At 55.8% G+C, this 24,762-nt stretch overlaps 2 protein-coding genes across 5 annotated transcripts in view; one reads left to right on the top strand and one right to left on the bottom strand.

Annotated features, from left to right (window-relative positions):
- Nucleotides 1-10,168, bottom strand: part of RAB15 (RAB15, member RAS oncogene family) — a 29,355-nt gene extending 19,187 nt beyond the window's left edge. For all 4 annotated transcript variants that reach the window (XR_005598028.1, XR_005598027.1, XM_039537238.1 and 1 more), the window contains exon 1: nt 9,987-10,168. Coding sequence is in view for 2 of the 4 variants with exons in the window: in XM_039537238.1 (XP_039393172.1) it covers nt 9,987-10,110 (124 nt within the window). In the remaining 2 variants the exon portion in view is untranslated. The remainder of the gene's footprint in view (nt 1-9,986) is intronic.
- A 7,303-nt stretch (nt 10,169-17,471) lies between these two features.
- LOC120404041 (protein farnesyltransferase subunit beta-like) overlaps nt 17,472-24,762 on the top strand; it is a 34,901-nt gene continuing 27,610 nt past the window's right edge. Inside the window, exons 1-2 of the mRNA XM_039536049.1 lie at nt 17,472-17,618; nt 22,333-22,572. Coding sequence (XP_039391983.1) covers nt 17,472-17,618; nt 22,333-22,572 — 387 coding nt within the window. The remainder of the gene's footprint in view (nt 17,619-22,332; nt 22,573-24,762) is intronic.

Raw genomic sequence — 24,762 nt, 5'->3', positions numbered from 1 at the left:
ACCCCTTAAATGTAACCACATTTGCAAATGCACATTTCCTTTGCTTTTTGCTTTGAGACGCCATAGCTGCCGAGCCCAGCTGCCTTCCCCATAAATCACAGCTCAACATCCCAAGAGCTCCTCGGGAAGCCAAAAATAGCCCCAGCCACTGTTTCTGATCACAATAGCTTCGTCATGTCTCATCCATCACCCTCCCAAGACGTGCAGATGATGGACCTGCAATAGCCAGCCTGCGTTATGTGCTTGTGGAGCAGGGAACCCGTGCTCTGCGCAGTCACCTGGAACGGTATGCAGGGTGCCTCCCATGCCCGGTACCAGGACACCGGCCTGCTGAATAAGCTGATTGCTTTCTAGAGAGCAAGGCCAGAAGGGCCCATTCTATCTAGTCTGACCCGAGATGCCCACCCAGGGATCCCTGGACTCCTGGCTGAGCCAGAGCCCAGAGATCAATGCAGCAAGGCAGCCTCTGAATGAGATGCTGCCAGTTAGCTTAGGCCCAACATTCAGCAGCTTAAAGGGACTTTTACAAACCCTAGTAATGATTCCTCTGCTTTGTTTGAGTTCAGTGAAGGTGGAAATCCAACCCGAGGCCGCATCAACACAAATCGTAGCCAGCAGAATTAGTTCCATCAGAGTTAACCCAGATGTGGATGCTTAAAATCAGCTGACATCGATCTCATTTGGCATTTACCCGGGGAAGCCAGAATATAGGCCAATCTAAATGTTGGGCAGGAAAACTTTGGTCCACCCGCTTTGGTGCCCTATGAATCCGCACTGCACGGCTGCACAGAGGTTTGTGCGAGCGGCATCCCGTTCACTGCAGCCCAACAGAGGCCATTGCCAGCACCGGCCCAGCCCAGAAACAGGGCTGCGACTGGCCACACCTCCCCTGGGGCTGCGGCGGGCAGGCCAGACCCAGCTGTGTTGTGCCATGTAGCTAGAGACTGCAGCAGCGGAGTGGTTTTTTCAGCTTGGGTTTCAAGTAAGCCCCTACGATTCATGCTCGCTGCTGCGGCAGGACTGCCCCCACCCAGACAGAGGCCTGGGGTCCTTCCAAAGCTAGTTTGTATGCTTGTCTAAGCCTGGTAGGAAGTTAAAAGCCCTCCAGCCACTCACAGGAGTTTACGAGTACACATGATGGCTCTATGAACGGAGATCCATACCCACAATACAATATTTGACAATCATAGAATATCAGGGTTGGAGGGACCTCAGGAGGTATCTAGTCCAACACCCTGCTCAAAGTAGGACCAATCTCCAGACAGATCTTTGCCCCAGATCCCTAAATGGCCCCCTCAAGGATTGAACTCACAACCCTGGGTTTAGCAGGCCAATGCTCAAACCACCATTCAGCGTCATGTTGGATTCTCCATCACCAACAGGGTTTAAAGCAAGACTGGATGGTTTTCTCACAGCTCTGCGCCAGGAATGATTTGGGGGCCTGGCCTGGGTCACACAGGAGGTCAGAGAAGATCATCACACTGGTCCCTGCTGGCTTTGGACTCTAGGAATTTCTTATGAGCTGCCTGCCTGGCAGAACAGACAGCTCCACTTCTCAGGCCAGCAGGACTGGCTGCCACCAGGGCAAAGCCCATCTGTGCAGGAGACAAAGCGTCCTCTGAGGCCGGTGCCAGCCTGGGGATGAAACTCCCTCAGGAACGAAGCTCTGTCCCAGCCTTCCCCACCCCTGCTCCAAGGGCCAGGCACACTTCTAGGAACCATCTCTTCTAACATAAACACAAGTTCCGTTTGAAAAACCTGACCAAAACAAGCCACTCCCGGCACTCTCTTCTCCCCGGGCAGGGTGGGGAAGAGGAGAGAATCATGGGCACATGACAGAGGTTAGTCATATTGCTGAGGCACGGCTGGAAGGCACTCAGATAGGAGGGTGACGAGCACAGCATAAGAGCTTATCTAGAACAGACAGCAAGGGAGTGCCAGATGGCTCCATGAGCCAAGCTCATACCAGGAGCAACAGCACGGGGCCTCTCTGATCAGCATGCGCCTGGGCCCAGGTCTCTCACGTCTCCTCTGTCCATTTCAGGACGGGTTCCTGGGGAAGGAAGGGGCGATTCCTGCCATTCACCAGCGGGACACCCATCCCATAGCGCATTGCTGTCTCCAGCCCAGCCATTCCAGGGGCCTGACCATTCACAAGGCCTCACTTCTCAAGCCAGCCCGCTTGGTTAGCAGGACCCATCGCTCTAGGGAATTCCATGTCGTACGTCTGACTCCTTCGGGCCATGCTCACAGAGATGGTGCCACCAGACGCCCAGCCATCTCTCTTCAGCTGGAGAGGCCTTTCCCAGCTGACTAGCTACACTACCCACCATGCCGGTCTCCTCCTTCAACCCCAGAGGGGCTAAGCAGCACGGCACAAGGCGGCGACGCTACCGGGCACAGCCCCCCTCAGTGGCGCTATCTAGGGACTCAGGCAGCACTCTGGGGGGCAGTTATTCCAGAGCAACAGTCCCAGGAGAGAGACTTCAGCCAGCTGGTGCCAGAGGCTGCTCCATGCTTCTGTAGCGCTGCCCAGCCACATGCCAGCGAGTGCTTGGCAGGAGTCCCAGAGCCCTCTGCAAGGCAGCGGGGATTAACGCCCTCCCAGCCCATTTTACAGCTGGGTCTGATCTCTTGTACTGCGATGCTGCCCAGGAGCCAGCCCTTGGCGTGCCAGGTGCTGTACAGCTGCAGAACAATGGGGCTGCCCCGCAGGGCTGGCAAGCGAAGCCAGAGCGAGGAGGAGCGAGCGCCCAAGCAGGTTGCAGGCCCAGCCAGCCTTTCCCTGGTCTGACCAGTGGACTCATCTGCCTCTCTTGGCAGCCTCCATGCCAGTCTAGCTCTCTGCCCCTGCCTGCTGCAGGCCCAGAGATCACAGGGTCCTTTCGGTCCTGTGCACAGCCTCTTATCCTCCCTGGTGATCTTGCGGGGAGACGGAACACCCTGCACAGGTGCAGCCGCCCGTGCTCCACCCAGGGGAGGGCCAATAGTCAAGGTTTTCCACGGAGCCATCCCCTTGGGGGGAGGCCACCACAGGGGGTACACCCCACGGCGGGGACACACACTCACAGCTATTCGGAGCAGCCGAACAATGGTGATCGGAGTCCTGGGAACTGTCCCTGGCACTGTGAGGGGAGCGTGTTCAGTGGGTAGAGGCAGGATAACCAGTGCACCTATATGTGGGAGGGGATAAGACTTGGGCCTACCGTAATATGGACTTGGATCCCCACCATTCTGGATCTCTCGCAGCCTATCTAGGGTAAAATCAGCCACTAGCGCTCCCTGAAGTCAGTGATAAATCCCAGAGATATATCAATGGGAGCAAGCCAAGACCCACAAGAGTCCACAATAACCGGGCTTATTAGACTATATTCTCTTCAAAAATAGCCAGTTAAACCTACATGGAGACTTGTGCACTATCTAGAAAAACTGTCGGACAAGCTGTGTTTGGACTAGAGCGGGGTAGGCAACCTATGGCACGGGTGCTGAAGGCGGCACACAAGCTGATTTTCAGTGGCACTCACACTGCCTGGGTCCTGGCCACCGGTCCGGGGGGGCTCTGCATTTTAATTTAATTTGAAACGAAGCTTCTTAAACATTTTAAAAACTTTATTTACTTTACATACAACAATAGTTTAGTTCTATTTTATAGACTTATAGAAAGAGACCTTCTAAAATGTTACAATGTATGACTGGCACGTGAAACCTTAAATCAGAGGGAACAAAGGAAGACTCGGCACAGCACTGCTGAAAGGTTGCCGACCCCTGGACTAGAGGGACATAAGGGAACATTAGACCAATGTCAACAGCAAACAAAGCAACTTAAGTGACCTGTAATTCAAAAACGGGAGGCATGAATGCTTAAAAAGCTGCCCATAAAACCCCAGACGCTCACATTTTTCCTCTGTCTTCAGAATAAATCTGGCAAGTCAAACTTACAGGTGGTGGAGAGGCAGCATGGCCCAATGAATTGAGTCAGGACACCTGGGTTCCATTCCCAGTCCTGCCACCGACCTGCTGAGTGACCATAGCAGCCTTTGTCTTGTCCAGTCAGACTGCAAGCTCTTTGGGGCAGGGGCTGCGATGTTTTATATATTTGTACAGCACCCAGCACAATGGGACCTGCCTGAGGCCACTAGGCAGTACTGCAGTATAAGTGATCAATACACACCAAAAGTGCCGGAAGGCTTGCACTAGCACGCAAGGGTTAGGTGATCCCAGAATTAAAGGTGCCGGTGCAACTGCAAAGAGACCCCTGCTGGGCCTGTGAATGGGGCAGCTCAGGACAGACAGAATCTTTGGAGCGTTTAGCTGCCAGACTCACGGCTGTATTGTGCCCCCCGCAAAATGAGCTTTTTCAAGAGTTTATAACTTGGTCAAAAATAGACCAATTTGCACCAGGATGGCAAAAGGCGCCACATCAGGGCGAGCCCCCTGCCGAATCACACGTCCCTGCTCCAAAGCAAGGAGGCGCTAGAGCTTTTCAATGAAACGATTTCTTTAAAACATGGGCAAAACAATATGTTTTTCCCAGCCTCATTCTCAGAAATGGCTGAATGATTTTTGCTGAAACTTTCCAAATGGATTCAGCCTGAGGCAGACACCCAACATGGGAAGTTTCAGCACAAACAGTTAAAGGTTGGCAAAGTTATAAGCAATTGAAAAAACGGGTCTTATAATGGAAAGTGTCAGGCAACCTTAACAGTGGGTGGGGCAGATCGATGATTATTGTAACACTCACTGCCTGATTTACAGAGCTCCTAAAATAGTTTGTGAAGCTTTCAAAACCTCTTCTTGAGCCATCCATACTCAACCCCGCAGCCACCTCCCTCTGCTCTGAGAGGCAGAAAGTTGACACTCAGCCTGGTGGATCTGGATTAGGGTATCTGTGCCCCCGAACAGAGTGATAGCGTATCAATGCCAGCAAACGCTCAGCCTCAGCTATGGAGTGAGAAATTAGAGGAGTGTGGAAAACAAGCCCTGTGACAGCAGCAGCCAGAAGTGTGGGAGGAGAGAAGGGTGGTTCTATTCATTATTAGGGGTATTGCAGTAGCGCCTGGAGCATCTAAACCCAGCTCAGGTTCCCATGGCGCCGGGCACTGCACAGAGTGCAGAAACAGTCCCTACCCCCAAAGAGCTCACAGTCTAAACAGACACCAGGTGGGAAGGGAAACTGAGGCACGGAGACAGGAAGGTCTTTGCCCCAGGTCACCCAACAGAGCCATGGCAAAGCTGGAAATAGACAGTCAGGAGTTCTGTTCCTGGTTCTGGCTGCTCTGTGCTTTAATCCAGCTGGTGGGAGAACTTCTACAGCCGGCGTGTGAGAGCGTATGAGTGGGGGGATATTGCTGCAGAGGTGCCCCATCCATCCCCTTGCTTCACAGACACTGGGGTGGGGGTCAGGGGGAGAACAGAATTCTCTGCTCCTAACATGCTCCTAACACTTGCAGCTCTGAATTAAGACAATGACTATAATTCAACCTCATGCTTCAGGGCTTCCGCCAGTCATCTGCAGAGGTCAGGAAGAAATTTCTCCTCTGCCTTCTTCCCCTCCTCCCCAATGCACAATTGGCCAGATGTATTCTGGGGTTCACCCCAACACCTTTCTCTGGAGCATCAAGAATTGACCACAGCCAGAGACAGCACACTGAATACGGTGGGCTGGTGCTCTGACATGAACCAGAGAATCCTCTTTCTTAGCTGGCTGGTTCTTGCTCACATGCTCTGGGTTATGCTGATCACCAGATCTGGGGTTGGGCAGGAATGTTCCCCCTTCGGGAGAGTGACAGCAAATGTGAAAAATCGGGATGGGGGTGGGGGGTAATAGGAGCCTATATAAGAAAAAGACCCAAAAATTGGGACTGTCCCTATAAAATCGGGACAACTGATCACCCTAGCGGGGGAGTCTCCTTCCTCTGCAGCATTGGGCACAGGTTGTCTGCTGCAATGAGCTGGGTGTGGCCCCACAATCCATTCCCTGCCATTGCAGGAGCCTTGGGCGATGGTGGCCCCTCGGTCCCTCCTGGTCTCTGCCTGGGGCTCACAACAGGTTAGCCTTAGTCTAATGAGTCTTGGGGCTCAAGACTGGGGTGAAATGTAATAGCCTGCGCTATAGGGGAGGTCAGTCTAGGTGATTAACTCCCTTCTCGCCTTACACTCTGGAACTAGCCAGAAGGCCATACTGCAGCGGGGCAGGCCGGTCCACCTGGGAAGGAGAAACTGCTGAAGGGAAGAAAGTAATTGGCACAACCCAAGGCAGCTTTGCGTTTCGAAGCGTTCAGCCCGTCAGTTTGCTGGAACTCTGAACATTTCCAGCTGCCCTGCCCTGAGTGGGCACAGAGAGGGGGGCTTGATTTGCCAGAGGCATCTGACCTCCTGTACACGGGCAGCGCACTGCTCTTGGGCACAGCACATCCGTTTCCCTTTGCTTCTCTGAAAGCTTTCTCGGGAGGAGAGCACCCACTGCAGAGTCACCAAGGGCTGCGGCTGGAGTGAGCAGAATTTTGTAGAGCTGTGTTTCTAGCCATGTTCAATTAATCCGGTCAACTGATCACAGCTCCTGCCTATTTCTCTCTTAGCCTATATTCATGGATTGGGGAGCCGGCTACTAGGAAGGGAAAGCTGCCCTTGCACCTTTTGTCAGGGAAGGCTCACAGCCCTGGGTACAGGGGAGCGTGCTGGGGTTTCACCCACCAATACCCTGGACGACGGTATTGAATGCAAGGTTGCAAGTGACACTATCGCAGGAAAAGAGCAGTTAGCAAATAATACCACCTAGTTCTTGTACAGCACGCAGTATTATTATCCCCATTGTACGGATGGGGAAACTGAGGCAGGGAAGTGACTTGCCCGTGGTCATCCAGCAGGCCAGCGGCAAGCTAGAAATAGAACCCTGGTCTCCTGAGTCCCAGTCCAGGGCTCTGTCCACTAGGCGGCACTGCCCAGAGGTGCAGTGCTGGAGGAGCTCCTTGAGCCAGAATGTAAGTAAGAACGAGCGGTCAGATCAGACCAATCAGAGCTGGCAGGATCCGAGCCCTTCCCCTCTGCAGGAGGCCAACTTACTAAGCCAGAAGCCGGCAGTGCACATCAAAGGAGTTACCCTGGCTTGTGGGAAGGGGCTGCCCCAGGCCAAGAGCAGCTTCCTCATCCCTTCAGAGGCTCAGGAAAGGATGCAGCCGAAAGCAGGCTCAGGGACATGCGCCGGGGAACAGAGCGGTGTTTTACAGCCACCGCTGGGCACCTTCTGCCCATTCCTGACCAGGCCCGGAAAACCTCTGTCCCTTCACTGCAGGACAAGGAGAGCTGCAGCCTGTGGGGGGCGGTGATCCTAACCACACGCTGCAGCCCACTGCAAGGCCACAGCACCTGCTGTCTGCACTCACTGGAAGAGGCCAGCACGCTCCCCGGCTCCTTCCCAGCAGTTCGTTGCCCTGAAGCATGAGGGTTGCTGTTCCCTGTACAAAATGATCCCATCTAACATAGCCCTGGATGTTTTTACTAGGCACACCCCGGCCAGCCCTTTGGGGTCCTGCCATGCTGTTGGCCTCAGTGGCAGCAGGTACCACAGGGCAATCGAAGCCCCATTCACTGAGCCGTCACGGGGGAGCCCAGTTTCCTCTCTAGCTCAGCTGTTCTCCTCAGCAGCATTCCAAGCTGTCCCAATCTCTTTATACAGGAGCCTCTCCAAGGCCCTGAGCCTTTTCCTGGGGGAGGGAAGGTGTCGGGACGGGGAGCAGCAGCCATGGCCTGGGAGCCCCAAAGATTCAGTTGCTAAAGAGTTTTTTCCATGGCCCAGCTGATTGAATGGAGCAGAACATTCAGTCGCTGCCACATCTGTTGCCCTGGGGGCAGGATTCACAGTGAACCGAAGGAAGGTGAAGGATCCCCCAGCACAGAACAGGGCAGCACAGAACAGGGACCTACCAGTTAACTGCTGAGTTAAGAGCCCACTGATGGGAGGACGAGACGCTAAAGGCTGAAAACAGCCCCTCCGTGGCATGTCCCAGGGAGCAAGCTCCCTGGCAAAAGATGGCAGCCGGCATGGTGGTTATAGAATAATGGACTTTAAATAGCACCTTCCACCCAATCAGTACACCCAACGGCCACCGACATGCAGCCAGGTCCCAGGTGTGGAGCACAGAGACTGCTCCCAGGGCCGGCTCCAGACCCCAGCGCGCCAAGCGCGCGCTTGGGGCGGCGTCCCAGCGGGAGGGTGGCAGGCGGCTCCGGCGGACCTCCCGCAGGCATGCCTGCAGAGGGGTCGCTGGTCCCACGGCTCCGGTGGAGCATCCGCAGGCGTGCCTGCAGGAGGTCCACCGGAGCCGCGGGGCCAGCGGACCCTCCACAGGCACGTCTGCGGGAGGTCCACCGGAGCCGCGGGACCGGCAACCGCTAGAGCGCCCCCCGCAGCATGCCGCCATGCTTGGGGCGGCGGAAATCCTAGAGCCGCCCCTGACTGCTCCACAGCCACACTACACCCTGCTTTGGGAAGGGGAGAAACCCAGTTTGGAATCCGGTCCCAGCACCCAGACTGACAACCCCAGCACCACACATCAGAGGGCCTCTCCTGAGCATGGCGCGGCCAGGACCTGTTTTTCTCTTCTCCAGAGCCCCTCACGCCGGAGGGGAAGGCAGGTTCCGGAGTGAGTAGCTATAGCGGCACATCCAGGATCTCTAGCAGCAGGGCCTGCAGCACCCAGTCCCCCTTAGGAGTCACCAGACCGGGGTACACAGGATTCCTCCCCCCAGGCCCCGATATTAGGCCAAGGACCTGCAAGATATTTGCTCTCCCCTTCCCGCTGTGCCCAGGAGGGACCCAGAGCACTGACAGCCTCCCAGTGGAGTTGGTACATTCTGGCAGATGTGAGAGGCCCCTTTGTGGGTAGAGAGCACCCAGAAAACCTCGCTGAGGTTCCCCCCAGTGCACTCAGGGGCCGGTGGCTCCTCACAGCAGCACCCTTCACCCCAGAGCTGGGAGAGCTTCTATGGAAGGGATCAGGGGTCCCAACCCAACCTCGCCGATTTCCCCCTCCACCCCATGGCTCTCAGCCTGGCCCCATCGGTTCCCTCCTCCGCGGTTCCCAGCCTGGCCCCACCCATTTCTCACCCCCCCCCCTTCTCTCAGCCCGGCCACATCGATCCCCCGGCCCCGCCCGCACTCGGGGCAGCGCGGTGATGAACAAAGAGCCGCTTTGCTCAGCCACAGCCGCCTCCGCGGGTCCCTCGGCCCAGCGCCCTCGCAGGGACCCAACGCGCTGCCGGCGACGCTGCACAACGGGCAGGATCCCAATGCGCCCGCTCCCCGGCACCAGTGCGCCCCCTCATGCCCCCAGCACCAGTGCACCCTCCTCCCCGACCTGGTCCATCATCCCCATGCCCAGCCACCCCCACCCCGGCACCAGTGCACCCCCGACCAGGTCTCCTACCTCCATGCCCAGTCCCCAGCACCAGTGCACCCGCCAGACCTGGTCCATCACCCCCAAGCCCCGCCCCACCCCGGCACCAGTGCGCAGATCTGGTCTCCTACCCCCATGCCCAGCCCCAGCACCAGTGCACCTGCTCCCCAGACCTGGTCCATCATCCCCATGCCCAGCCCCAGCACCAGTGCACCCCGACCAGGTCTCCTACCCCCACGCCCAGCGCTCCCAGCACCAGTGCACCCGCCAGATCCTGGTCCATCACCCCATGCCCAGCCCACCCCGGCACCAGTGCACCCGCCAGACCTGGTCCATCACCCCCATGCCCAGCCCCACCCCCGGCACCAGTGCACCCCGCAGATCTGGTCTCCTACCCCATGCCCAGCCCCCGGCACCAGTGCACCCCCAGACCCGGTCCATCACCCCATGCCCGGCCCCGGCACCAGTGCACCCCGCAGATCTGGTCTGCCCAGCCCCAGCACCAGTGCACCCCGCAGACCCGGTCCATCGCCCCCATGCCCGGCCCCCCGCGATGGGGAAGCTGCGCCAGGAGCCCGGCGCGGCCCGTACCGATGGTGGAGATGTGCGAGGGGTGGAACTCGTTGTCTGTGAAGCGGCAGAGCAGGCAGGTCTTGCCCACGCCCGAGTCCCCGAGCAGCAGCAGCCGGAACAGCACGTCGTACTGCTTGGCCATGGCGGGGAGCCGGGACGGGCTGCGGGCTCCGGGCTCAGCCCCGCGCCGCGCCTGCTGCTGCCATCGCCGCCCGCCGCGTCCGGCCGGGCTGCAGCCCCAGCGCCCGCCGGCGGGGGGAGAGCCGGGACCGCGCCGCCGCAGAGCCAGGGCCGGCCCCTTCCCCGCCGGGCTGCGGGTGGGGCCGGGGGCAGGAGCGGGTACGGAGGACTGACTCCCAAACACCTGCCTGAGCCCATCGCTGGGTGGGGGAAACTGCCCCCCCCGTGTAACCCAGGCAGCCACCCTGCCTGAGTCTGCCGAGAGCCTGAGCCCATTGCTGGGTGGGGGGAGCTGCCCCCCATGTGACCCAGGCAACCACCCTGCCTGAGTCTGCCGAGAGCCTGAGCCCATCACTGGGTGGGGGAAACTGCCCCCCCCGTGTGACCCAGGCAACCACCCTGCCTGAGTCTGCCGAGAGCCTGAGCCCATCGCTGGGTGGGGGGAGCTGCCCCCCATGTGACCCAGGCAACCACCCTGCCTGAGTCTGCCGAGAGCCTGAGCCCATCGCTGGGTGGGGGGAGCTGCCCTCCGTGTGACCCAGGCAACCACCCTGCCTGAGTCTGCCGAGAGCCTGAGCCCATCGCTGGGTGGGGGGAGCTGCCCAAGGTGTTATCAACCCAGCCACCCTGCCTGAGTCTGCCGAGAGCCTGAGCCCATTGCTGGGTGGGGTGATAGGGGAGCTCATCTGGGTGTGAGTGATAAGCAGCCACCCTGCCTGAGTCTGCCAAGAGCCTGAGCCCATCAATGGGGTGGGGGCAGCTGCCCAAGGTGTTACCAACCCAGCCACACTGTCTGAGTCTGCAGAGAGCCCATCCCAGAGCCCATTGCTGGGAGGAGGGGGAGGTGCCCCTATTAGCTCTGGAACCCACTGCCACCACCTCAGGAGAGGACGCGTGACGCAGTCCGGCTGCCATCAGCCTAGCGTGACTGTGCTGGGGTCAGCTGGTGCCTTCACACAGAGCCCCATGCTCAGGTGGGCGGAGCCTAGGGTGACAAGACAGCAAATGTGAAAAATCGGACGGGGTGAGGGATAATAGGCGCCTATATAAGAAAAAGATCCAAAAATCCGGACTGTCCCTATAAAATCGGGACATCTGGTCACCCTTGCGGAGCCAAGCCCTCCCCCTCCAGGACAAACCCTCTCCTACAGGCAGCCAGGGAAGCAGTGACCCAGGGAGATGGGCAGACCCCACCAGATGGCTTTTGTGAGGGTGGTCCCTGCCATTACCACCCCAAGAAGAGGTGGGGTGGGGCAGGGCCACAGTATGAGGGCGGAGCCATGTTTGAGTATGTCTGCAGCCCTGGACTGCGGCAATCCTGCCCTACCAGCAGCTCCATCTCCCAGCCCCAGAGCACCTCTGTTGGCCAAGTCACACCATGGGCACGGTCCTGCAGCTGCAGATCTAATCTCTGCACAGAGGAGGGGTGCCGTGCCGAGGCAAGTCCCTAGGACATCCCTATATGTCTCTGGTGCCTGGCTTTGTGGGAGCTGCAAAGCATGGTGCACCTCTGGTGGGTATGGGACCGTGCTGGCCTGAAGGAGAAAGCTTGGTGGCATCAGCTTTCAAATACCTCCGTGCCCTGGAGAATCAGGTGCGAAGGCAGAGAGCAGGGACTCAGCCCTTTGCCCTGGTTGTGTTCCACATTCTAACACTGCGCTGGTTGCCATAGGGTCTGAGCACAGGGCAGCTAAGCTGTGTGAGTGCAGCGTGTGAGCAGCGCTGGGATTCGTGGGGGGAATGAGGCCACAGAACAACATTTACTAGCCATGGGGGGTCTCTGGTGAGACCAGATTAACCCAAAGAGTCCAAGCATAGAGGGAGCAGCCAGCTAAGGGAAATATGGACCTTTGGGGTTACCTCAGGCAAGTGCCTTCCCCTCTCATCCCTTGTCTGTTTAGACTGTGAGCTGTTCAGGGCAGGTCTTGTCTCTTTCTGTGTGTCTGTGCAGTGCCTGGCACAACGGGGCCCTGATCTCAACTGGGGCAGGGCCTGTCTCTCGTTGTGTGTCTGGCAGTGCCTGGCATGATGGGGCCCTGATATCAGCTGCGGCAGAGCCAGTCTCTCGCTGTGTCTCTGCAGCGCCCAGCACAACGGGGCCCTGATCTCAGCTGGGGCAGGGCCTGTCTCTTGCTGTGTGTCTGTGCAGCGCCTTGCACAACAGGGGTCTCTCAGTGCTACACAACACACCTGTATCCTAGTTTAATTTCTCTGCCTTCCAAAGCCAGAGGAATAGGACTGGCCATTCAGAGTAATTCCCTTCAGCTCAGACAGCTGCAATTCCTATTGCTCGAACTACAGCTAATATTCATCCCATCCCCTTTATTGGCATCATTCACTGCTCTCCCCTCTCTTGCCATCATTCAAGCCTAGCAGAGCCCCCTCAACAAGCCAGTATTCTAGTGGTGTTGGTGTGGTGAATTTCCCATCTCCAAGACACCGACTCTGCCAGTGGCTCTGAGTTCTACAGGCAGTGAAATTCCGCCCCGCAGTTCTCCCTTGGAGAACCAGCCCACCATGCACTGCAATAACAATGCTGCAGGTATAGGGCAGTAGCAAGCTGTAGGAATAATGTCATAAAAAGCCCTTCATTGACAGAACATTCAGGTTGCAAAGTGGAGCCCTTGAAAATTAGGAGATGCCCGCACAGCTGTAACTCTGCCCCGTGCTCATGTGCATTATGCTAAACTCTTTAACGGTATGATCACGTGCTACTGTTTCCACAGGACCCTGCCTCCTTCTGTGCATGGGCAACTGCCTTTTAGCCTCCCGATTCAGTGTGTGGTCCCTGCATTATTTACTGCCCATCCAAACACAGAACTGTGCATTTCCTCCTGGGCGTTCCTGTGGTGCTCTCAGCCTTGCGTCTGAGAGCTTCTCAAACATTAATGAATGACCTGGTTGAAGACATTAACCTTACGCACACAGGAAACGGAGGCACACAGAGATTAAGGCCACCACTGCCAAGTGCCCACTAAGTGTGGGTGCCCAATCAGGGCCTGATCTTCCATAGTACTTAGCGTTATACAGCAGTTTATGTGTTCGAAATACAGGTCCCAGTGACTGTGGTTCCAGCTGTGAGCGCTCAGTGTCACAGATTTACAGGGTGTTCTGTGTCCTCGCCTTTGTACGGGCTCCTCTGGCAGTACCCCCGTTACTGTGCTATGCCCAGTGCAATATTTGCACCTGCCACCAGAGGGGGATGGAGACACAGACTTTACCAGTAGCTTTGATAGCTATTTGTTGACAGCAGAGGCATATAGAGACTCTCAGGGATCCTGGGATCCAATCCAGGGTCTGGAGAGGAGTGTCTAGTGGTTACACTCTTCTGCCCTGCTTCCCTCCCTGTCCCCTTCAGTTCCAATCTCCACTCCCCAGCTCCTGCTACTGCCTCCCCACCCCCACTCCTAGCCTCTCCCCTCTACAACTCCTTCCCCTCTTATATCCTCTCCCCTCACTCCTCGCTCCTGCCTTTGTCCCCCCTCCCCTATGGTCTGCAATTCTCCCCTGTCGCCCACAGAAGCAGCAATTGTAGGGACAGTTCTGCAGCCCTTGGCTGGAGCATGGACTCTACTGAGATTTTAGCTGCCCAACTCTAACAAGTCTCTACTGAGCATGTGCAAACTGAGATTTTTTTAAAAGGTTGATAATTGTACCAGATTTAGGTGGATTTTTGCCGGAATAGCAAGGCCATCAGGGCCACCCCTCTGCCAAATTTCAAGCCTCTGCTGCAAAACATGGACGTGCTAGAGCTTCTCAATGAAACAGTTATAAGAATTTTTTAACATGGGCAAAACAGGGGTGTCATTTACTATGGTGCATGGGAGGGGGGCAGTTGCCCCTCCCCCAAGACCTTGGTTCCCTCCTTGACTGTTCATAGGTCTACATCCCCCACTTTCTGATCCCCCTGCTCCCAACTTTGCAGACTATAATATTGTGACGGGTTGGGTCACAGAGACCCCCTTGGGGCTGCCATCTGATGTGCTGAGACTACCTCTGAGCCCGTTTTCCCTGCCAGCTTGGGTCTCCAGTATCCTGTCTTGTTGAGCCAGACACGCCAGCCTGCTGCAACACAGACCCAGGTCTGAACCACGCCTCTCACAAGCTGCAGACTTAACTGAAAACAGCTTAAGAAGTGCTCCTGTCTCTAGCACCCAGATACCCAGCTCCCAATGGGATCCAAACCCCAAATAAATCCGTTTTACTCTGTGTAGAGCTTATAAAGGGCAAACTCATAAATTGTCCACCCTCTATAACACTGATAGAGAGAGATGCACAGCTGTTTGCTCCCCTAGGAATTAATTACTTGCTCTGGGTCATTAATAAGCAAAAAGTGATTTTATTAAGTATAAAAAGTAGGATTTAAGCGATTCCAAGTAATAACAGACAGAACAAAGTAAATTGTCAAGCAAAATAAAACAAAAACACACAAGTTTAAGCCTAATACAATAGGAAACTAAATGCAGGTAAATCTCACCCTCAGAGATGTTCCAATAAGCTTCTTTCACAGACTAGACTCCTTCCTAGTCTGGGTCCAGCAATCACTCACACCCCCATAGTTACTGTCCTTTGTTCCAGTTTCTTTCAGGCATCTCTTTGGGGTGGAGAGGCTACCTCTTCAGCCAGCTGAAGACCAAATGGAGGAGTTCCCAGGGCCTCATAGAGTATTTCTCTTGTGGGTGGAAACCCCTTTGTTCTCCTGTGTAAAATCCCCTTGTCACGGACTCACAGGTCGTGCCCACTCTTGGCCTCAGTGGTCTGTGGGGGGAAACCCCTTCAGTGTGACAGCCCTTCTCAGGGGTCCACTCTCTCTCAGGGGTTAAGCCCCTCCGCCTCCTGGAGCCGCACCTCTCTGAGCCTTAGCATGCCTGTCTCTCTCCGTGGGCCCCCTCAGGGAGTCCACTCACTCTGGACCCCCAGAGCCTCCACTCCCAAAGGGAATAATGCAACCCTGTTCTCTAGGCCGGAGTGACTCTCAGCCAGTGTAAAACAGGAGGGTTTATTGAGCGTTTGAACACAGCACAGGAAACTCTCAGGGCCCTCAGGCCTGGCCTCCCTCCGCACAGTATGTCTAAGTCTCCCCTGCATCCAGGTGGGCTCTGCCTGCTCCCCCCTCCAGCCCAGAGCCCCCCTGCTTCCCAGCTGGGCATCTGATATCTCCTCCACCAAACCCCACCTCTGTCCATTGTCTTCGATCCAGGTAAACAGGGTCGCCTGGGCCTCCTCCTCCTCTCTTCTGTCCTCTCTCCCTCTCTGGCTGGAACTGGCTGGTTAGGTCACCAGGGTCCTCACTTCGCAGCCCATTGTCCTCCCACTGGCCAGAACTGGCTGCGACTCCTGAGCTGGGCCTCCGGGTCACCAGGTCACCAGTCGCTGGGGTATCCATTCTCCAGGCCATTGGCTGGGGTCCCAAGTTCCCTCGCTGGTCCTCTGTAACAACAACTCCCTCTCCCCTCACCTCGTTAAACCAGTAACACCCGGGGACACTGAGTCCCACCCCCTCTGCATGCAACCCACTGGAAAAACAAGGAAAAAACAAGACAATCCCCCACTTCATCACACCCCTCAACAAGATGGAGTTTGCAGTCACCTGGGCTAGTCACCTGTCTGTGAATGAATCAGCTTTTTGCAGGCCAACGCCATTGTTTACATGTTAGTTTGAACATCCCCAGGAAAGCTCAGAGGTGGGTTGGCGTCTCCCAAAGTTCATTGTCAGTTAAGTGTTTCTTGATTGGGCACTTACTGAGAATAGTCCTTCCTCAGGAAGCTGACCAAATGCTTCACTAAGGCTACTTAGAATCAAACAAGTTAAGTACATAGCCAATATTCATAACTTTGAATACAAAAATGATAACACATACAGACAGCATACCCATAACCAGCAAACTACAACCTTCCCGTAGACACCCCACTTGGCATCCTCTGTACAAGACCCAGTGCAACCATAGGACCCTGGTTGCAACAATGATCTGTACCGTCACAGTTTATGTCAATAACATCACAAATATAATCACATATTATGTTCTCTGTACTGGCACAACTTTGCCTGCCCCAGAATTTTTCTGAAATGATGCCCTGAGGGCAAAAGAATGTATTTCCCTCTCATATTATTCTCTGAAGCAGCTGAAGCATTTTATCTGAAACGAAAAAATGTGCACTGAATGATGCAGAGGGCCTGAGGGCGAAAAGAAACCTGTGATCACGTAATTATAGCCCAGAGGTCCCCGGGGGGCACAGAGGAATGTTTGGGGGGGGCATGGCTAGGGCCTGGGCCAGCCCCCATGGGTGCCGGAGAGGGAGAACCAGCCCCAAGCCCGCCCCGAGCTGTGGCCCCAGACCCCTTATCCCTGTCTGCATCCCTCCCTCTCCCGTAGCCACAGCCTCAGCTCGGGGGGCGGCATGGACAGGAGTAAGGGCGGTGCAAGGTAAAAAGTTTGGGGACCATTGTTATAGACTGTCTCATAATGCAGACAGCTGAATTCAGGTTGCAAAAGCAACCCTTATTATTCTGACATTTGCTAACTTTTGAGCACTGGACTTTGCAACTTGAACATTCTTTTCACGAACTTAATTGTACAGAATTGCCTAGGTTGATTTAAAAACATTCTGTGATGGGTGATCCATAAACCTCCATCCTTTGCATTAGCAAGGTTTGAATTCTGGGCTTTCAGCATGGGCCTCTATCACCTGAACTAAAGGATCATCTACAGTAGGTGGCAGTGGCAGCAGATGTAGGTTGTTATCTGCAGAGCAGCCACAAGAGGAAAATGCGTAACACATTGAAATGGTGAATAGCCTCATTTTCCAGACAACGTAGCCAAACGCTTAGATCTGGCAGCTTCTTTCTGACAGCATGGCTGAGGCTTGGGCTGGCCCACATCAGAGAGCAGACTTCTCTTCCAGCCCTGCGAAACGTCTCAGTGGGATAGCTAGCCTGGCTCAGCTACAAGGCTTGTGAAGGACACAGAGCGTGGACAGCAGTCAGGAGACACGAGGCATAAACTCATAGTCTGCTGGCTCCCAACCTAGTGCACTTTCCCCTCAGCCAGGAAGGTCCCTGGTGGGGAAGCAGGAAGCATTTGCCCCAGCTACATGTGGCACACTGAGGGGAACCACTGGGGCAGTGCACGCAGGTGCTGATGGGAGGCTGGAGGATTTTAGTAGCAAGCTCTACCGAGTGAAGCTCAGACAGGAAATGGTGCTTTTCAACAGCTGGCAAATCAGAGCAGCTTGCTTTGGTACCCCCGAAAGGCACCTGTAACCTCGCTGACCCTAAGACTATCCAACCCCTACTAACGTTCCAGATCCCCGCTGCACCACGCCATGGCGGCATCCGAGCTCTTCACGAAGAACGTAACAGAAACCGTTCGGCCACTCAGCTGTAAGGAGCTCTGCACCTGCCCCTTTAATAATAACCCTTTGAATGAAGAGAGCATCTCGCAGCCCAGGATCGCAGCTCGCTTTACCAAGGTGCGTTACCCCAGTTCTCAAAGGGGGGACTGGAGCACAGACAGGTGTCCACTTGGAGCTACGTGTCCCGGGTCACACGTGGGTGTCAGACTCTGGAAAGGACCCAGGAGTCCAGGCTCCCAGCCACATACGCTGCAGTAAGCCCGTGGTGAATTGCTGGGTCAGGCAGCTGCTGCAGGGCACTGCTGTTAACCAGGGTAGGAGAAAGGTGGGCGTTTTGGCTCATCCAACTCAAGGTTGGCAGGGCCTGTGTCTATTCTGTAGGTCTGCAGAGCCAGGCACAAGAAGCCCCAACGCAGATCGGGTGCTGCTGTATTACATGGAATAAATAGCCACTCAGATTCACGGCAGCATAGGCCCTGCTAGCCTGGATCAGACCCCAGTCCAGGATCCCATCCCTGACAGTGGCCAGAACCAGGTGCTTTAGACAAAGGGGTAGGACCCCCACCGTAGCAGCTGCGGGATAATCTGCTCCTCCCACAGGTCTCATCCTGGTCTCTCGCAGCACTGGGCTCATGTCCTGAAGCCAGAGGGCTCATATCCCTGCCAGAATGTGTGCCAGCATCAGCTATTCCAATGCTGGATAGTCTCATTCTGCATAGAAACGTCCAGTCCCCTTTTGAACCTGGCTCAGCTCTTGGCCCTTACACCTTGTGGCAGGGAGTTCCACAGGCCGATCACCCACTGGGTGAGAAGGGATTTCCTTGTAGCGATTTTCAGTTTGCCCCCTTTTTCTTCCATCGATCACCCCCTTGTCCTTGCGCTGGGAGACACCAATCATTTTGTTCCCTCCCCTGCTGGAGGCAGCTCGGACCGACTGCAATGAGGCAGCGGGAGGCACCGTCGCCCTCGGAGCAGAGTCCGCGCTGTGTGTTAGCTCAGGCCTGCCGCTACCTATCGAGCAGCACTGAGCAGGCTCCCCGTTCCTGCAGGATGTGAGGGCACGGCCATGGAGATCTGCCATGGCAACCGATATGAAGCAGAGAGAGCACACACAGAAATGCGGTGTGATCGCCCAGCGCCGGGGCTGTGCACGAGGAAAAGGGGATCCCATTGACAAGGACCCCCCCCACACACACACACACACACTCCATGCAGGCATTAGCATCTTTTACCGGCCGGACTATGTTGCCTTTGCCAACTGCATACAGATTTATTTGGCCAATGTTCACCTGCAAAATGACACCTTTCTGTGCACAGACTGCAGGAGTCTCCCTCGGGGCTTGGCTGTAGGAGGAAATTGACTGGTGACCCAGGCCTTGGCTAGGCTCTGCCAACTGGGAAGAGAGGCAGAGGCAAAGCAACACACCGGACAGACCCTTACATTTTAAACTTCATAGAGGAACCCCCCAGAAATTTGGCAGGAAGAATAATAGAATAGAAATAATAGAAGAACAATAGATGAGAAATAATGGAAAGTGACATCAAGTGCTTGCTTAGGAAAATACTAAACTGGAAAATACCATCCTAGTAAAAGGAGTTTTTCCACCCCCTGCTGCATCACTCCAGGAAGGACTCAAACCGCTGTCCCCTGGCTGCGAAGTCCAGTTTCACCCCCGCCTGCCCGTTTTCGCCTCCCTCTGGCTTGCCATGCTGCTTTGCTTCACTAGCGCGATGACTGCAGCTCCCCCACCAAAGACAGCTCCTCACCCACAGGACCAACCCCGTTCCACAGGCATCAGTGTACCAGGGTAACCCTACCTCGTCACCAGGGGCGGCTCTAGAAAATAGGCTGCCCCAGGCAGCGCGGTGTGCTGCGCCGCCCTTCCTCGGTCCCGCGGCGGGTCCCCTCTTCCCGCGGCTCCGGTTGAGCTCCCGCGGCAGGTCCACCGGAGCCCCGGGACGAGCGGACCTGCCGCAGGCATGACTGTGGGAGCTCCACCGGAGCCGCGGGAACAGCGGACCTCCCGCGGGCACGGCTGCGGACGGTTCGCGGGTCCGGCGGCTCCGCTTGAGCTGCCGCAGTCATGCCTGCGGGAGGTCCAGCCGAGCCGCGGGACGAGCGCCCCCTCCGCAGTCATGCCTGCGGCAGGTCCACCGGCCCAGCCTGCCGCCCCCTAGATTTGGCCGCCCTAGGCAACAGCTTGGTTTGCTGGTGCCTAGAGCCGCCCCTGCTCGTCACACGCTCTGTGCCCTCGCTGCCGGGCTCCTGGCACACGGCCCTTCGCGGTCCAGCTTCCTCAGCAAATCCCCTCTTCACCCAGTTTGTTCACATTTGCAGGAGATAATGCTGCCCGCTTCTTGTTTACAATGTCACCTGAAAGTGAGAACAGACATTCGCATGGCACTTCTGTAGCCGGTGTCACAAGATATTTACATGCCAGATGCGCTAAAGATTCATATGTCCCTTCATGCTTCAATAGGGTGACCAGACAGCAAGTGTGAAAAATCAGGAGGGGGGGTGGGTAATAGGAGCCTATATAAGAAAAAGACCAAAAAATCGGGACTGTCCCTATAAAATCGGGACATCTGGTCACCCTATGCTTCAACCACCATTCCCCAGGACATGGCTGAACAAGAAGTAGGACTGGGTTGACCTGTAGGCTCTGAAGTTTTACATTGTTTTGTTTTTGAGTGCAGTTATGTAACAAAAAAAAATCTACATTTGTAAGTTGCGCTTTAACAACAAAGAGATTGCAGTACAGTACTTGTATGAGGTGAATTGAAAAATACTATTTCTTTTATCATTTTTGCAGTGCAAATATTTGTAATTAAAATAATATACACTTTGATTTCAATTACAACACAGAATATAGTAAATATGAAAATGTAGAAAAACATCCACAATATTTAATAAATATCAATTGGTATTCTATTGTTTAACGGTGCAATTAAAACTGCGATTAATCACGATTAATTTTGTTAATTGCGATTAATTTTTTTAAGTTAATCGCGTGAGTTAACTGCGATTAATCGACAGCCCTAATTTATAGTGAAAACAAGGGGAAGTTTATTTATGTAGCGTGTGCATAGTTATCTAGCCAAGTGATGGCATCTTCAGTGGCATGATGCAGTTCTTCTAGGCTACCGCTGAACCTAGTCAGAGGCATTAATCGACAATGTGCGTCATCATCTGTGCTGTGTCACAGCTGCTCACAGGGCTGTCACGAAGGCCCCAGCGATACTGGTTGGCCGCCCAGAGACCTTGCCTGGCCTGGAACCTGTTCAACAGGGACTATTGGCATCAGGGCTAGGTGACCAGATGTCCCAATTTTACATGGACAGTCCCGATTTTTGGGTCTTTTTCTTATATAGGCTCCTATTACCCCCCACCCCCTGTCCCAAGTTTTCACACTTGCTGTCTGGTCACCCTAGTTGGGGCAGGTCAAAACCACGCAGGCAAATTGTGAAGTTTATTACCAAGATTCAAGAGATGCTGGGCAAGGATCATGGAAACAAAAGGTTACATATAAACCAAATCCTTAACTTGCTTTCTAGGGACTGAGGTTTATCTCACCCAAAGCCTTCAGCAGCATCTTCAGCCAAGGCTGGTTGTGATCCCGTTTACCTCCTAGGCACAGGATATGGGGGCGTCTTTCTTGCCTTCTACTTGTATCCCCAAAGTTCATTGTCTGACCTTGGAGACAGTATAACCCTCCTCTGGGCTCTTCCCTGTTGACTTCACATCTCTCTGTTGACTTCATATGCAAGTGTGCCTGCAGTGTTAGCTTACTGGTGTAGTTTACATCCCAAGGGAGGGAGAGGTCAATACAGAGGTCAATCCACAGGAACCCTCCCGCTGTGATACTCACCCCAAGAACGAATTTGCAGAATACACACAGAACCCCTTACTAGCTATACATGCATTTCACAAGGGTAACAGTCATCAGTGGGACCCCGGCTTTCATTTAAGACCTCCCATTACACTCTTTGGTGACCCAGAATGTACAAGTACGCATCAGAGTCAGGACATTCCTGTAACCCCCTTGCCGTTGGCATTGGGGGGTATTTGAGGAACAAGGGGCACATGGGGGCCATGCTACGGACACAGGGAAGCAAGATGCTCCAGGGGCATGCGGCGGAAACACTGGGCATGCAGGAGGGGAAGGCATGGTAGCAACACATGTGGGAGTGGGCACAGTACAAGCATGCAGGGGACATGCTAAGGGCACCTGGGGCACAGGGCATGCTAGGGGCACATGTGGAGGGGGACACACTAGGGGTATGCAGGGGACATGTGAGGGGCACATGTGAGAAGGGGACATGCTAGGGGCATGCAGGGGACATGCTAGGAGCACATGTGGGAAGGGGACATGCAGACAATATGCTATGGGCATATGGGGGAAGGAGACATGCTAGGGGCATGCAGGGGACATGCTAGGTGCACATGTGGGAAGGGGACATGCAGACAATATGCTATGGGCATATGGGGGAAGGAGACATGCTAGGGGCACACGTGGAGGGGGACACACTAGGGGTATGGAGGGGACATGCTAGGGGCACACGTGGGAATGGGGCATGCTGGGGCATGCAGACAATACGCTAGGGGCATACAGTGGACATGCTAAGGGCACACGCAGGAAGGGGACACGTTGGGGCACACCGCAAGGGAGGAGGACATGCTAGGGACATGCAGAAGACATGCTGGGGGGGACACATGGGAAGGGGGCTTGCTAGGGGCACGCAGAGGGGACGGCAGGAGCGCACAGGCGGGGGCAGGCAGCGCTGCAGTCCCGGCCAGGGCCGGTAGGGGAGCCCAGCCGGCGCCGCGCAGGCCGTCCGCGGGAGGGCCCCACCTGGGCGCCGCGCTCGGCCGCCTGCACTGGCGCCCTGCGGCCCTGAGGGGAGCCGCCGAGCGGATCGCGCCCGGCCCGAGCCTTTCTGTCCCCGCCGAGCCGCCGTCGGGCTCCCCGCCTCTCCCTCCGCTGCGGAGCATGGCGGCCGCCTCCGGGCCCCCGCCCGGCCGGGAGCGTCTGCGGGACGACGGCGTGAGGACCTCACCTCGGCCGAGCAGGTGGGGCCGGGACCGCGGCTCCCGGCGTGCCCCGCGCGGGGCTGGTCGGGGCGGGGTATAGCGGGGAGGGGGCTGGCCCGGGCGGGGGTTATAGAGGGGCAGGCCCGGGCGGGGGTTATAGCGGGAGAGGGGCTGGCCCGGGCTGGGGGCTTATAGCGGGAGGGGGCTGGCCCGGGCTGGGGGGGGTTATAGCGGGAGGGGGGGCTGGCCCGGGCTGGGGGGGGTTATAGCGGGAGAGGGGGGCTGGCCTGGGCTGCACGGGGGTTATATAGGGGGAGAGGGTGGCTGGCCCGGGCTGGGGGTTATAGAGGGGCTGGCCCGGGCTGGGGTTATATAGCGGGAGAGGGAGGCTGGCCCGGCCCGGCCCGGCCCCGGGGGTGGGTTCTAGCGGGGGCAGGGCTGGCCCAGGCTGCCGGGGCATTATATAGTGGGGGGGTTGCAGGCTGGCCGGGGGTGGATGGGGTTCTCGCGGGAGAGGGGGGCTGGGCTGGGCTTATGATAAGGAAGATAACTGCCCTGCTACTGACAGGGATGGGGGAGTTTATACCAAGGAGCCAGTCTAGCCTATTGAGCAGAGCCCTGGGCTGGGCCCTGAGCAGCCTGCGCTCTCTTCCCGGCCTTGCCACTGCCCTGCTGGGTGATCTTGGGCAAATCTCTTCCTTTCTCTGTGCCTCAGTTTCCCTTCCCACCATGTGTGGATTGTGAGTGCTTTCACCCCTGCAGCACAGTGCGCATGGGGGCGTGTTGGGAGGGGTGCCCAGCATCGTTCCTCCGGAATGGGCCGCTTGGAGAGCAGCCACGTGTTTGTGGAGTTAGTTTAAATGTCACTGGAAACAGGTTGCTGTTGGGAGGTGCTTGAATTCCTCTGCACAGGCGTGAGAGCCGGAAAGGGCGATGTGGCTGTAGACTGCCAGATTCTGTTGGCCAAAGCGAGAGGAACAAAGAGAGCAAAGGCTGTGAGTGGTGGAAAGGAAGGAGGCTATTAAAACCGACAGAGCAAGAATCCAAGCTGGTGCTAGGTTTCAGAGTGGTAGCCAGGCTTAGTCTGTATCAGCAAACAAACCGAGGAGTCCTTGTGGCACCTTAGAGACTAACAAATGTATTAGGGTATAAGCTTTCATGGGCTAGAATCCACTTCATCGGATGCATGGAGTCGAAAATACAGGAGCAGGTATAAACACATGGTAAAGCAACCCCCATCCTTTCAAGTGTGAGGTCAGTCTAATGAGATCAATCAATTAACAGCAGGATACAAAGGGAGGAAAAATAACTTTTGAGGTGGTAAGGGAGTGGCCCATTACAGACAGTTGACAAGAAGGTGTGAGTAACAGCAGGGAGAAATTAGTATTGGGGAAATTAAGTTTAAGTTTTGTAATGACCCAACCGCTCCCAGTCTTTATTCAGGCCTAATCTGATGGTATCCAGTTTGCAAATGAATTCCAGTTCTGCAGCTTTAGTGATCTAGGTCAGGGGTGGCCAACCTGTGCCTGAGAGGGAGCCAGAATTTACCTATGTACGTTGCCAAAGAGCCATAGTAATACAGCAGCCCCCCACCAGCAGCCCCACTGATCAGCGCCTCCCTCTCCTTCCCCATACAGGAGGCTCTGGGGGGAGGGGGAGGAGCGAGGGCATGGCAGGCTCAGGGAATGGGGCAGGAAGGAGCGGGGGGCATTGGGGGAAGGGGTGGAGTAGGAGCAGGGCCTGTGGCAGAGTCAGGGGTTGAGCAGTGAGCACCCCCCGGCACACTGGAAATGTGGTGCTTGTAGCTCCAGCCCTGGAGTTGGTGCCTATACAAGGAGCCGCATATTAACTTCTGAAGAGCCACAGGTTGGCCACTCCGATCTAGGTAATAGAAGAAGTCCGGGAGATTTCTCATTTCAGTGTCCTTATCTCCGTGCCCAGTGGCAGTTTCAGCAGGCAGCTATAAGCATGGGCCGGAGCGTTGGGTCAGAATGGAGGAAAGGTCCCAAAAAGATGCATCCATTTTACGGTTTGGTACTTGTGTCCATCACCATAGTGTCTGGGCCCCTCCCACATTCATTAGATTGGCATTGCAAGGTCCCTAGTGGACTTGGAGTCTTCCGCTCTTCTCCGCTCTCCGGCCATGGGAAGCTCTCCTTGGGTAGGTTTGTTGTGCTAACAGTCATTCTGCTTCTAGCGGAAAAGCTCTATTAAAGGAGACGTGGTGGC

Source organism: Mauremys reevesii, linkage group 4 (assembly GCF_016161935.1).
Source record: "Mauremys reevesii isolate NIE-2019 linkage group 4, ASM1616193v1, whole genome shotgun sequence".
Classification (NCBI taxonomy): domain Eukaryota; kingdom Metazoa; phylum Chordata; order Testudines; family Geoemydidae; genus Mauremys; species Mauremys reevesii.
This window is presented reverse-complemented; position numbering and strand designations above follow the sequence as displayed.